Source organism: Paroedura picta, chromosome 11 (assembly GCF_049243985.1).
Source record: "Paroedura picta isolate Pp20150507F chromosome 11, Ppicta_v3.0, whole genome shotgun sequence".
Taxonomy (NCBI): Eukaryota; Metazoa; Chordata; class Lepidosauria; order Squamata; family Gekkonidae; genus Paroedura; species Paroedura picta.
Genome location: NC_135379.1, coordinates 48,096,457 through 48,111,223, shown reverse-complemented (window position 1 = coordinate 48,111,223; position 14,767 = coordinate 48,096,457). Strand labels below are relative to the sequence as shown.

Below are 14,767 nucleotides of genomic sequence, written 5' to 3'. Positions count from 1 at the left end.
ATTCTGCTTATGATTCCCTTATGATTCTGGCTGTGAATTTCAGTGAAGTTTGAAAAGGTCTTCAATAAGAAACATTTTTTCTTTATATTTTAGACATTGCGGTTCCTTCCATGGTTCTTATTGTGAAATCCATGTGATTAGCTTTGAAGTTGACATTTGTTTCATCTGTTTAAGGGCCGAGTGTTAGAAAATATTTCCAAAAGATGTGGTGGGTTCCTGAGACAACTAAGTCTGAGAGGCTGTCTTGGGGTTGGAGACTGTTCTTTGAAGTAAGTTATAGCTTAAAACTTCAGCAGATAGATGCATATAGAGTTGCATGATGCATATCATATATACAGAAACTTCTTTTTTTTTTACTTCAGTCACAAACTTCACCATGATATAAATGCCAAGATGAGGGAAACACAGAAACGACAATGTGTGTCTGGACACAACATTGCAGTCCAATAGCATCTGATCCTCCCCCCCCCCCAGTTTAGGTTTATGAATAATCTGAATGTGCTATTGGTGCATCTGTGCTAAGAATCAATATAGTTCAGTTGTTGGGATGGGGGAACATGTGTTGCTGACAAATGAAAAACAAATAGTTGCCTGTGGCATAAGTAGGTTTTTTTTTGCCTGAATGAAGGTTTGCTACTGATCTCCATCAATCGGCTTGTACCCTCAATTGAGTTATGGAGCCCTGCTGGGTCTTGAACTGCTCTAGAGTTGAACATCTGTTTTGCTACCTTTTGTTTGTGCTCACGCATTGAGGAGCAGCAGAATGGTAAGAACTTTCAGTGGTGGAGATGATTTCTTTCCAGCACAGACAGGTTTAAAAAATCTTCCATAAAAACCCACAGAATCACAGAATCATAGAGAATCATAGAGGGGCCATACAGGCCATCTAGTCCAACCCCCTGCTCAACGCAGGATCAGCCCAAACCCTCATGTGCTTCTCTCTTCATCCTGTCATCCCATAATCCTGTTGTTAGATCTGTCAGTGTTCGTGTTCTACCCTCACTAATAAGCATAGAACTCCCCTCACCAATTCAGTCATAAGTGGAGATATATAATTGGATTTCTTTAACTTCCTTTAAACTTAGTGTGGCTCCCTGAATTTGATTGGTACTGAATTAGTAGGGATGCACTAACTTTATGCATGCTAATACCCCAAATGTTAAAAGAGGATTATTCCCCACCTCTGCCACCGGCACCTGCTTTTAAAGAGAACCGAAGATGACAAGTTATAACTGATGTCCAATGTCTTTTTACCGGAAATGGTCTTAGGGGATTGTATACAGAGTTAAGTTCACCTAAAACAATTGATTTTCACTTTGGATGAGATGTGGCTGTACATCTTTTAATTTGTATTCTTGTTTAAATAGTCTTCTTGCTGTAATGAACATCTTATTTTAATTGCTTGGGTAGATTGCTTGGGGAATTTCAGGAGACTTTTGTACTGTACTTAAAATAAGGATGTGACATTAATTGTAAAACATCAAATGGATTATGTGAAGAAAAGCTATAGCATAACTGGAGCTTTCCTTCAAGGATAGCTAACTGAGCATAATTACTTCTTTTTAAATACCTTTTTACTTCTCACAATGAATCTCGCAAATGGGATTTTGGGCTGTATCAGAGTATCGTGTCCAGATCATGGGAGGTGATGGAACCGCTTTACCCTGCTCTGGTTTGGCCTCACTTAGAGTATTGTATTCAGTTTTAGGCACCGCAGTTGAAGAGGGACGTAGACAAACTGGAGCGTGTCCAGAGGAGGGCAACAAAGATGGTGAGGGGTTTGGACACCAAGATGTATGTATGAGGAAAGGTTGGGGGAGCTTGGTCTGTTTAGCCTGGAGAGGAGACGACTGAGAGGGGATCTGATAACCATCTTCAAGTATTTAAAAGGCTGCCATATACAGCTGTCCCCAACCTCCGGACCGGAGACTAGTACTGGTCCGTGGATCAGTTGGTACTGGACTGTGGCTCCTCCTCGTCCTCCTCCCCTGCTGCTGCCTCGGGGACTGCCCTACCACTCTGCCGCCAGCTCTTTGGTGCTCTCCGGCGGCAGCCATGGCTGGGGCTCCCCCATGGCATGGCACTGTGCAGCGGCGGGAAGTCAGGGGCACTGGTGGGAAAGCAAGCGGAACAGGGGCACAGGTGGCGGTGGCAATGTCCCTCGGCAAAAGACTACCCTCCTCCTCTGGGCCTCAGTAAAATTGTCAAGTTTTGACCGGTCCCTGGTGATAAAAAGGTTCAGAACCACTGATATAGAGAATGGAGCAGAGTTGCTCTCTCTTGCCCTGGAGGTACAGACCAGAACCAATGGGATGAAATTAATTCAAAAGAAATTCCGTCTAATCATCCAGAAGCAGTTCCTGACAGAGCGGTTTCTCTGTGGAACAGGCTTCCTCAGGAGGTGGTGGGTCCTCCATCTTTGAAAATTTTAAAACAGAGGCTGGGTAGCCATCTGATGGAGAGGCTGATTTTGTGAAGGTTCAAGGGGGTAGCAGGTTACAGTGGATGAACAATAGGATTGTGAGTATCCTGCATAGTGCAGGAGGTTGGACTAGATGACCCAGGAGATCCCTTCCAACTCTATGATTCTATGAATCTTCTGAGGCTATAACTGGAAAGGGAAGACTGACATAGTGATAGAGGAGCTTTTGAACCTTTTCCTTTCATACCATATTTATGCTGAACTTCTCTTAGCTGCTTTTCTGGAGGAAAAAAATTAATTTGATTTTCTCTTTTTTGTATATACGAACTCATTCTATTATTTTCGAAGGTATTACCTCCTGTGACCAAAAGGGAGTGCAAAGGTAATTGTTTGAGAAGGGAGGATCCACCAATTGTCTTTTGGACATTAGTCAGGGAGGCAGAATTCATGGAAGCTCTTTGTCCTGTAATCTGCAAGCAGGGCCAGTCATATCTCAATTGGTAGAGCCATCAGGCCTTATTCTTGGTGCAAAGGACCAAGGGAGCTTTTCTGCTTTAATCTCTTGCTAGTCCTCTTGGCTTAATAATGTCTTGCATGGGAGTCCTTCTTCAAGTCTCCTTATAAAGACCTCATCATTTTCTTCCTTTCAAAATGAGATATCTTTATAAGCAGTGGTCCGCAACCTTTTCCAGGTTGCGGACCAGGGCCCTGCGCATGCGCAGCAACCACACAAACAGCTGACTAGGATCTTGGGTTTTTTTGGCCATGTTCTCACAACTAACAGTCTATGGATGCTGCTGGAGGTTTTAGACTGATATTTGCAGAATATTCTGTTGTATTCACGCCCTCAAATGTTTAGACTGACTACCCGAAAGTTAAAAGGCAGGCATTAATCACTCCTGGTTTCAACCCTAGGGTTATTTGCAGTCCTCTGTAGACTTTTTTGCAGTCTTTAATAGGTTAAGTCATACTAATTTCCCTGCTTTGTAATGGGTCGCTACTCTATTTTATAGTTGTTGTTTTTTTGAAGTGTGCTTCTGTTTGTGACTTTGTGCCGGTATTATCCTGCTGTCCCACTTAGGAGGCAGGACCTTTGGCATTGTAGAATGTTCAGCACTCTCTAGGAACAGAAATTTAACTGGTGGTGATTTTCTTTTTTCTTTAAATGTTAAATAGAAAAGCATGAGCAGAGTATATCTAACTAAGTAACAACTTGTTCATCTTTGTGGGTTCTGTGCAGTCCCACATGGGATTTGCGGATTCACAGGCTCATTCCACGAGGGCTCAAGCATCTTCAGCAGCTTTTGCAGCAGGTGTTCCCATGACTGACATCTATCGAGCTGCCACTTGGCCCACGCCGAGCACATTTCTTCGTCACTACAGATTGGATGTTGACTCTATAAAAGAAACAGCAGGGGGAAAGGTGTTGCTGCAATCTATGCTCCGTGCATAGCCCACCCCAGCTCCTTAGTGACTGATCTTGCTAATCTCCCATGTGGGACTGCAGAGAACCCACAAAGATGAAAACAGGGTTGCACTTACCTGCAACTGTTGTTCATCGACTGGTTTTCTGTGCAGTCACGCAACCCTCCCTCCATCCCCTCTGGGCCGCTGACTATTGATTGCATCGCTTGCGGCAAGGGGAAAGGATTGAGGGGAGAGTGCTAACTCCTCCCACATCACATGACTTTAGGCGGGAAAGTAACTGTGAGGGGAGGGGCTAGCACTCTTGGGAGACTTTTGAGCTTTAAGCTGGCTAGTTTTTTCTCCGAAGCAGGCCTGCGAATCTGCAGATCCCATGTGTGACTGCACAGCGATGAACAACAGTTACAGGTAGGTGCAACCCTGTTTTTGAGATACTTGATTTATTCCTTTTTTGTTTGCAGGACATTTGCACAGAACTGTAGAAACATTGAACACTTAAACCTTAATGGATGCACAAGAATTACTGATAAGTAAGTGAACAGTATTTTATGTGACCACTGTGTTAAAAAACAAAACAAAACAAGAGCTGAAGATATTTTAGTGCTTTCTTTCTTTACAGCACTTGCTATAGTCTTAGCAAATTCTGCCCCAGGCTGAAACATCTGGATCTAACATCTTGTATTGCCATCACTGACAACTCCTTGAAGAATTTAAGGTAAAGTCAACTCCTGTTCAGCACAGACTGAAAGGATTGCATTTCTATGCCACCCTGAGCCCCCCGTGGGGGCAGAGTGTGGAGTGTAAATGAAATAAATCAATAAGTTCATGTCTTTATATATTTGGGTAAATAACTGTGCCTGATATCATTAATGTAATTGTTAACTAATATCATGGGTGCATATAGTCCCAGGATTTATCTGTAGAGGATTGGCAGTTAAATTCTATGATTCTATGAAATATTTATTTTTATAATCTGCCCTTCCTGTGGAGTTCAGAGCAAGTGACAATCATAACAATCACTGAAATCATAAAAAAATAATCTCAGTTGCCCAGCTAATTTTGACAGGAGGTGTTGTGTTGAGAGTTTTTGGAGCAGGTCTTCCTTCAATTCCCAGCAGTTTTCTGCAATGCTTGTTAAAACAAGTTTAATTTACATTTCCCATTGTGACTATTCAAATTTTATGTTTGTTTTGTTAATTTTCACAGTGAAGGCTGCCATAATTTGGAATTCTTAAATCTTTCCTGGTGTGATCAGATTACAAAAGATGGTATTGAAGCACTAGTAAAAGGATGTAATGGACTAAAGGCACTATTTCTAAGAGGATGCACACAGGTATTGCTTTGTTTTTAACTTGCAGGTATATTGAGGGCAACTAGAAAACTCTCTTTCAATCATAAAGAATTAGTTGAAAGTATTAAATGCTGCGATGCCAAGCATCAGCATTACTTGCTAACTTCTGTTTCATTAATTCAGCTGGTAGATGAAGCACTTCATCATATTGAGAACTATTGCCATGAACTTGTTCTTTTAAACTTGCAGTCATGTATGGTAAGTATCTCCTTTTAATAACTGTTTTCAGCTTGAGATTCTAAAGTATTTCTGATTATGAAGTGACATATTTGACCATACATAGAAACCTTGCTGTGGTTTTGAAGCGAGTGTTTAGAAGTACAAGTGCAGTTGCAATCGTAAGCCATTTCCATTGCATTCAACTGAACTTACTTTGGAGTATGCATGCTTAGGATAGCACAGATTGTTAATAACATAAGAGAGGAAAACCAGCTGATTCTTCAGTGTATTTGAAAACTTTACAGTCTGATTCTCTGCATATTTACTGAAAATATAAATTCTGTGAATTCCTGGGAGAAAGCTCCAAAGAATATACTGAGAATTACATCTGAGTAAATATGAATAAGAGCAGACAGTTTATACTGTGTTTGGCCAAATATACTTCGCTTATTTACAGCCAACTATGCTTTTGTTCTCCTTTTTGATCTTAAGTTCTGTTACTTTATAACTTCTTGACTGTTCAGAGATTATGTCACTTTGTGCCCTTTCCCTAGCAAACTACCTTGAATAACAAATAGAAATTAATTAAATTGCTGGTTTTGATTAAGAATATGTTATTGCCCATGTAGCAGGAGATGGCAGGATTTAGATTTTTCAATAAAATATGAAGGATTTGTCAAATAAACAATTTTGTACCATATTTCTCATTATACTGATAGTGAGTCTTACCTAATATTGGTTTGCATCCACTGAAGGATTTTTTTTTGTGGGAGGGGATTTTTGCAAATTTCCCTCCTCCTGGAGCAGACCTCTGATTCTTCCCTCAGGCTGTTCTGGTGGTCCCCAGCAAGCATTTTTGGCTGCAGCAGGAAGGCAGAGGAAAGGAAGACACACTTCCATGCATGGAAATTACTGATGTACCCAAACCATTAAGGAAAATAGACCACCGCTTTGCCTGAACATTCTCACCCTTCTTTGTAAGAAAGATATACTTTAAGAAAAGAAAAATAATTGAATTTACTTATTTGAAATCTGCTTGGAATACCTTTTAGGTATGTTAAACCAGTGTCAGAATTTTCTTTAAAAATTGAGCCAGTATGGTGTCATGGGTTAGAATGCTTGATAGTGACAAGCAGCCATTGGGTTTGAATATCCACTCTTCTGTGACGCTCAGTTGGGTAATCATGGAACTGTCACCATTTGCCATCTTAAGTTACCTTACAGGGAGTTGATTCCAATCAGCTTGGCTGGCATGAAAGCAAAGCTGTTCTGTGTGGTGAAGGAAGTTTTTGCGGAATACTCCTTGCACCAAACGTGCTGGCACCACTGGAACAGACTGGCAGGGGAAGCCCAGAATTGCTGAAGGAAGGAAGAGTCCATGTGTGGAACTTTGGATGCTGCTTTCAGCTCCCTGAAGGCGAAAATAAATAAATATGAAATAGTATATCATTTAAATTAGTGTGATGGAAAAGCATTCCAATCAGAAAAACCCAAGAACGTATGCAAGTAGTTGCAAACCTGCCATTTGATAAAAAACATGTAATCAGAGACATTTTATTATAATCAAAACCTGACAATAAGTTATAAAAAGCAATATGAAACACTAGGCTTTTTCTTAGCACCTAAAACATTCAGGAGTGGCACCAGGGACCATCAAGGGATAGTAGGCGTGCCAACAGCTTAGAGAAAATGTCCTGTCCCTTTAACAGATGGCTTATTGGGATGTTATTTAACAGGTGATGTTATTTGCCTCCATGATATGAAAAGCTGCCCATTTTCACTTTCCACGCATTGTCTCATAGAAAGGGCATGTTTTCTTCAGGCTGTTGGCAGACTTGGGGGAATAGAATTCTACAAACATGGAGGTACCACAGAGAATACTTTAGTCCCTTTAAGTGTAAGCCTCACTTCTGAAAGTAAGAATACCAGCATGGGGGATTCCAAGATGGCGTTTGGCAGCAGGAGATGCAGAGCTACTTTGTTTTAATTTGTTTTGACTGTCTGCATTGTCTTGTTGTCTTGGAAAGATTGTGTCCTTCTCTCTGCTATATTCCCAACATACCTTCAACATTGAGAGAAGTCGAAGATTTATTCTTGGAGCTGTACTCCCTTATCAATCCTCCCTGACAGGCAACTCCTTTCTGAACAACTAATTAGGAGTCCAAGGCCCTTCTGCTCAAGCTTATCTGACAAGTAAGCCATTTCTTCACACTATACTTAATGGGGAAAACAAAGAAGCAAGTCAGAGTATCGAGTCCTCCAGCTGTTTTGGCAAAACATCCTCATACTGAGACTTTCTTGAAAAACCTGACAACCATTCCGTGGACAATAGAACTGCTATATCTGACGTTTTGTTTATGGGCTCTGGAATTCAGGATACCCCATCAAGTGAGGTAAAGGACCAGCCAAATACTATTGTGGGAGAGGTAATAGGGGAAGCCTAACAAGGATATTGCCAGAGGGATCAGTTGAACTTGGATTTTGGCACTCACCTTGTTGCACCTTGTCAAGAGAAGTCTCAGATACCACTCCCCCCAGTGCTAGCTACTGTATGGAACCTTCTGGCAGAATTTAGTATATTAATGGATGACAGTCTCCAGGCTGTTCTCTGGTGGAGATGAAATTGGACTGCTTGAAGCTTAATCTACAACCTCCCTGTACAGCCATTGAGGAGGTATCAACACCCTGTAGCCCCAAATTGTCCACAAGTTCGTCAGTTGTGAATAGACATCGAATTGATCTACTAATAGCTCCAGACCCAAGGAACAGAGGCAGGTGGTCTAACCAGATGGCTATTATGACATCATTGGCAGCATTAACTAAGACTGATCAACCACTTTTTTATTTGACTTCAGTTCTTGGCAGCTACTAGACTTGTCTTAACTTTTAAAAGTGACAGTATACCAAGGATCCTTTGGACCAGAAAGACTTTTTAAGCTCAATTTAAGATCATGACTATTAGGGTCTTTTATGACCCTATAACAAGACCACTTCTTCCTGATGATTATAATGTGAGAATCAAAAACTGCATCTCTTCACACAAATCTCTACTAGGGAATAATAAGCCTACCATAGCATGCAGCCAAAGTGAGAGAAATTTCAATGAAGCCTGGCTTTAAGGAGAGTGCCCTTGCAGTGGCCAACAGTGTTACTAAATTCCAGGAGAAATGGAGCTCCTCTATGAATCAGATTACAGCAGTAACCTCAACTCCCCCAAACAAGAATGATTGTGACCTCTGTTCAGCTAATACTGATAAGTTGACAAGCTCACCTACATCTCAGCAATTTTCTAATTTACAGAACAGTGGAGCTAGTGATGCTGTTTCACTACTAAGTGTTACTCTATCCCACCCTGTTTCATTGGAAGTGATTCTGCTTTCTGTCTTCCAACTCTGCAGATACAGCAGTGACCATTCAACCGCTTCCCCTTCGACAGTCTAATACCAATGGTTATGTCTGCCCAGAATCCTTTGAGGCCATCAATCTGATTATGTTTGAGGACTCACTATTTCCACAGAGTGCAGTTAACCAGGACCCAAGTCCACGCCTGGTATCCTGGAACATCTCTGGATGGGGCAGAAAATCTAATGACCCTGATTTAATGAAGAACTTGCATTCTTTGGACATTGTGCTTCTTCAGGGAACATGGATAATTAGGGACTTTATGATTTCTGGATTCTCTCCGTATACCCTCCCTGCCTTTAAAACCAACTCTATGGGCCAACCTAAAGCAGGATTGTGTTGTCTTGTGAATTTGGCATCTAATCTTAAAAGTAGTGTATTTAAGGGCTACTCCTCTCTATGCCCATGCAATTTTATTTCAACATCCTATCGGTCTGCTGCTTCTGATAAATGTGTATATTCCACCTTTGTCTACAATTAACTCTTTGTCCTCTGCTTGGTCAGAAATGAGAATTTACTTAGAATCTTTAATGGCTATTTATCCATTGGTTTCCCTTGTCCTGGTAGGAGATTTGAATGCAAGGCTAGGTACTAACAATGAAAATATTGCGGCACACATGCACTGGGACTGGAGCTGATTCCACTTTTTTTTATTCCCTAGGGCTTCTAAAGTCCAAATAATCAACCAAGCAGCACCTTATCTGGCAGATTTTTGTGCCAAATATAATCTTAGGATATTAAATGGATCTGTCTTAGGAGATAAATTTGGGGAGTTCACTTTTATCTATCCTTGTGGAGCGAGCGTGGTGGACTTTATCTTAGTATCACCTGATTTACTTCTACAGGTCACTGATTTTAAGATCAACACTCAATCAGAAGGCGAGCACTCTCCCATTCTCATGATGCTAACCTTAGGAACACCTGAAGAATTCAGACTAAAGATACCTGCCAATGATGCCGCACATCTGACTCATGCGAGATTGAAATGGTCCAGTGACCTTAGGGTCCAGTTTAATACAGCTGAAGCACAGTCCTTTAAACAATCTATATTCCAGGATGAATTACCAGTTAAGACCATAACAGCATACAAAGAGGTGATTTGCTCTATTCTGGATTTCGCAAAAACAACTCACACGGTCAGTAAATTTAAAAGAACCTCATCCTGATTTGATTCCGAATGCTGGGCCCATTAAAGAAAATCTGCATCGACTTAACCAACTACGTACCAAGTTCTCTACTAAGCTAGCCTCTAGTTATTTTGAGGCTAGAAGAAAACGTCAGCTTACCTTGGCAGAAAAGGAATATGAACATGCCTTGAAGAAATGGACTCGATTGCTGAAAGCCATCCAATCAAGAAATTCTTAAGACTTCTGAGCAGAGGTATCAGGCTCCATTCGGCCTCTTAACACAGTCTACATGTCACCTATTTCAGACGCTGATTGGATGGGACATTTCTCAAATCTTTTTTCAGAGTCGGTACTAACAGAGGCCTTTGAGGATTTTCAGATTCCATCTAACGTTCCCCTCTGGCCTCCAGTTTCTCAAGTAGAGATTTGTGATCTCATAGCCTCAATGAAATCAGGCAAAGCACTGGGCTCTGATGGCATTCCCATTGACCTAATTAAGGCTTTGAATGCTGAAGCTGATTGTATAGCTGCAGTTTTCTTCTGTCGCATTTTGGGTCTTCCAAACATGATCAGTCTCTCCACCATTTGTAATGAACATGGTCTCTCTTTGCTGTCATCAAGAGCATGGTTATCTACCATCAAATTTTGGATAAAACTGCATTTTTGCTCCGGCCGTAACAGTCTCCTGTATGATCTGCTAAGTGATCCCTTTGTTTCTAAATGGTACCAGCAGATCCAACATAAAATCCATGCTCTGGGTATCAACTTAGGGTATTTGATTAATTATGAGGAGTCTCAAATGTATGGCATCACTACACAGAGAATTTATGATACTGAGAGGCAGTCCATCAAAGTGGGAACTAATCGGAATTGTTTCCCCCATTATTTTGGGTTGACTTCTAATATAGGGCGTGGAGCCTCTTATATGCAAAATCTTATTAATCCGCTCCAACATGGCTGACCACCTGAATCTAGTGTTAAATAGATGTTAGGGAGATGTTTAATCTTGTTTTGTTTTTTTTTTGGCTTTTCTTGGTTTTTCCCCCCTCCACTTTTTTTAGCAAAATGCATGCATTTGTGTTACAGTTGTCACCCCCAATTTCTGTAGCTGTAGTTAAAGTATAGTAGTATCAAACAGAAGAACAGGACTGAAAGGAAGATCCATTTTGAAATTGGCACAGCCTGTTAGAAAGCAATCTGAGGGCTGAGTTTGACAGAACACCTTTCAGGTAACTTTGTTTTCAGAGTATGAGTAGAGGATATTTCCTTGTAAAAATAAATTGTATGTTATACATTGTGTTCACTTGGTACATATTAAAATAGATCATGTAACATTAGAGGACAAAATGTTCCACCATTCTTTGTTCCAGCAAATATCTGATGAAGGCATAGCGGGTATCTGTAGAGGATGTCACAGACTCCAGTCACTTTGTGTTTCTGGTTGTACAAACCTTACAGATGCTTCTCTCATAGCACTTGGTTTGAACTGTCCAAGACTGAAGTGAGTATTGCTCAGATTTTATATTAATGAGTGGTGTTGTCCTGCCTGTGTCTTGAATATCCTCAAATTATATGGATCCACCTGGGAATTCTGGATGCTTTTTACTTTATCACGAAAGTTGCTTATTATTGACAAGTTTTATTTAGTCATTTTAGTATAAGTATTTACATTGTTAGAAATCTGAACATATCTGGGAAGTCTAGATTGGAGAATATGAGCCTGAGGAGTTGATGGTATGGTTAGTTAAAATGATCATGGAGTAAATATTAAAACTTTAATTTCAGTATTAATTCAGAACTCAACAAACATTGACAAGTTTTATTTAGTCATATGTTTAGTATAAGTATACACATTGTTAGAAATCTGAACATATCTGGGTAGTCTAGATTAGAGAATATGATCCTGAGGAGTTGATGGTATGGTTAGTTAAAATGATGGCGTAAACACTTAAAACTTTAATTTCAGTGCTAATTCAGAACCAAGAAACATTCTGGGGCCTGAAAATTAATACAGCAGTTGTTAAGCTGCAAGGTCCATTGTGAATTAGATTCAGAGGTAAATGTAGTTTCTTATTTGTTTCTTCAGCCCTGTAGTGTTGGATACATGATTCCTGAGTAAGTTTGAAGATGTACTTCTGTTAACTAGCTGTGATCCAACACAGAATCAACCTTCTAATGCTGGCTTGATTCAGAGGAAGTTGTTTTTTCTCCCCCATATAGGTTCGAAAATAGCCTTTTATTGGTTTAATGTGGCATGTAAAATCACCTCTAGGCAAGGAAGTTCTATTTTAATTTGTTCTTATGTAGCCCGGTGCCAGGCCGTGGCTCCCTCTTCCCGCCCCCCCCCCCCCCCCTGCAGCGAGAAGCTTGCCAGGCCGAAGCGGCCGATTAGCTTGCGGCTCGGCAAGCTTCTTGCTTCGGGGAGGGAGAGAGAAGCTTGCTGGGCAGCAAGCTAATCGGCCGTGAGGGGCGGGGAGAGTGTCCGGTGGGGGCGCAAACGTGCATGCGCGGCAGTTTTGCACATGCGCATGCTGCTGCGTGAGCGCGTTAGCGCCCCCCCAGACGCAAATGCGCACACATGGCAAGTCCACGCATGCCCGTTTGCGCTGGAGCTGCCACGCTGTGCAGGGCCCCGGGCCGTCCTCTCCCCTTAGCAGCTGTGGTCCATGGCAGCCGGATGGTTGCGGACCGCTGCTTTAGGTGACTTGCCTGTGTATTCAGAGGCAGGGTGGCTGAAGACTTTTATGAGTGTATTTGGAAAAAATGATTTAGTTTTACAGATTGATATGAAGCTGATTTCAATAATAGTTGGTCTTTTAAGCTTACGCTGATACTTTAGGATTCGAGGGTCTTTTAAATTTACATAGTTTAGGATTTCAAATGGAATTTGTGTGGTTGATATTATACTATTTTAGATACTCTTCTCAGCAAATATCAGGTCTCTTCCTGGCTTTCTTTATTCATCTCACCCAGTGTGTTTGGGACAGTTGGAATGTATAAATGTATGGCCCTCCCTCCATTGCCTTAATTTTAAAAAGTCTAGAACAGCAAGCAAACAAATTTTGTACATTATTAGGGGCACCATTTCAGTATACAGAATCATAGGGATGGAAGGGATCAGATGACTGAACTTGCTATTGGTAACATATGAGAATTAGGTAATTCCAGGATCCTGTTAACTGGAAATAATTAAAATCAGCTCCTGTAAGAAACTAGAAACAGAAGGCAAACTGAGTAGTATAATTTCCACAGAGTCTAGTAGTGGTTCTTGGGAATGGGTGACTCAGCCTTTAATGAGAGGGATGCACTGTGCTCCCTCCCAGTAGTCCGGGCAATATATGACCCTTCTCTTCACTCACTTCAGGTGACTTTCTTGTCTTTAAAAAGATGATACTTATTGGCAATTCTGTGTCTTGGTGATTGTGGGTCTCCCTTTTCCTGTTATTGTAGGGGGATGTTTCTTTGCACTGTATTTCTGCCTTATTTCCCTTAAGGTGCATTTAGAAAGTTTACATTTATATTTTGTTTTGTAACTTCTGCTCTCTGATACAATTTTCTTCCTTCTCTCTACTTTTTAAGCTGTAAAAATGGTAATGTTAAGTTTTTTCAAGCAGTGTATCAGCAAACATGCCATGCCAGGGGAAAACAGCACACTGTAGTTGCAACATCTTATGCTCTAAAATGAACCTGTATAATTGTAGTAAAAGAAGTCTGTGTTTCCAATACCCTAGCAAACAGGTATACTAACTTCAGGCAGCTGGGGCTTTGTGTTGGCATACTGTTTTTGACATGATAAAAGAGGAGCCAAAGGCCTGTTTGTACACTAGAAACAAATCTTTATTTACCTATTACAGTAGATCTTCCATTGCTGTTCCACTACAGGTCTCCATGTCTATTATTTAAGTAACATGTGGCTACCATCTGTGGATATTTAATCTGCAGATTACAGCCACATGAGTGCTCAAGAGATTTTTTTTGCAAACTAGGTTTGCAGGAAAAAATTTAAAATTTTTCAAAAAATATACATTGTGTGTGTTAAATTCCACCAAAAGTAAAGAATGTTCTCCATGAAAGCGCAGATGAAAGCACCAACCTCTGGCATTTGAGGAAGCTGGGAGCCACACTGAGCCCAGCAGACAGCACAGCCTCAGCAAGATACTGTGGGGGAGGGGACAGAGTGATAGGATTCTCCCTTGCAAATCTTGTAGCCTCCCACTTGTATTCATAACAACTTTTAACAGTTCTGAGCCAACATCTTGCTGTAGTTGGTAAGCGCAAATAATACATATGAAGGCATGTAATGCAGTTTCCTATCTAAGGTCTGGTCAGTGTTTAAATGTAAGATCTCTTAAGGCCCCTGTGTATGTTGCCTTTCATCCCATGGAAGAAAGATGAAATGCAATAGATGGTAGTATATTATCAAGAATCAGGCCGTCAGGTTTTGCAGTTGCTCCATCAAATTTAGGAGTACATTATGATAATCTAGCTTTTAACATATATTGGCATGAATACAAGAAGAAGTTGTAGACTCTTCAGCTGCTCAGAGCTTTCGGGATATTCTGATGAGCAGAATATCTGGAGCTTCAACACCATGATGGGAGAACAAGGTGTGGGCAAGATCCAGTGAGGGGATCAGAGTTCTCATCACTTCATGCAAGGTATACTCATCATCTTGGATTTTAGCCACATACAGTTTCAACTCAGAATGGAAAATATCTTATCTGGTTAAAAATAACATGGTAGTTAGCTATAATGCTTATTATTTTATAGGACTATGGTATTAGCATTGATATTTTCCGGCAAAAGGTATAGCCATACTCCAGAGCATTGGGTACTGCTCCTTTATAAAAATTAGGCACCCTACTACGTTTATAGTATCAT

The 14,767-nt window shown here is 40.8% G+C and overlaps 1 protein-coding gene across 8 annotated transcripts in view; it reads left to right on the top strand.

The window, feature by feature from the left end:
- FBXL2 (F-box and leucine rich repeat protein 2) overlaps positions 1-14,767 on the top strand; it is a 68,656-nt gene that overhangs the window by 8,211 nt on the left and 45,678 nt on the right. For all 8 annotated transcript variants that reach the window (XR_013225250.1, XR_013225248.1, XR_013225249.1 and 5 more), the window contains exons 5-10: positions 175-269; positions 4,309-4,377; positions 4,467-4,562; positions 5,054-5,180; positions 5,322-5,396; positions 11,257-11,387. Coding sequence is in view for 3 of the 8 variants with exons in the window: in XM_077302557.1 (XP_077158672.1) it covers positions 175-269; positions 4,309-4,377; positions 4,467-4,562; positions 5,054-5,180; positions 5,322-5,396; positions 11,257-11,387 (593 nt within the window). In the remaining 5 variants the exon portion in view is untranslated. The remainder of the gene's footprint in view (positions 1-174; positions 270-4,308; positions 4,378-4,466; positions 4,563-5,053; positions 5,181-5,321; positions 5,397-11,256; positions 11,388-14,767) is intronic.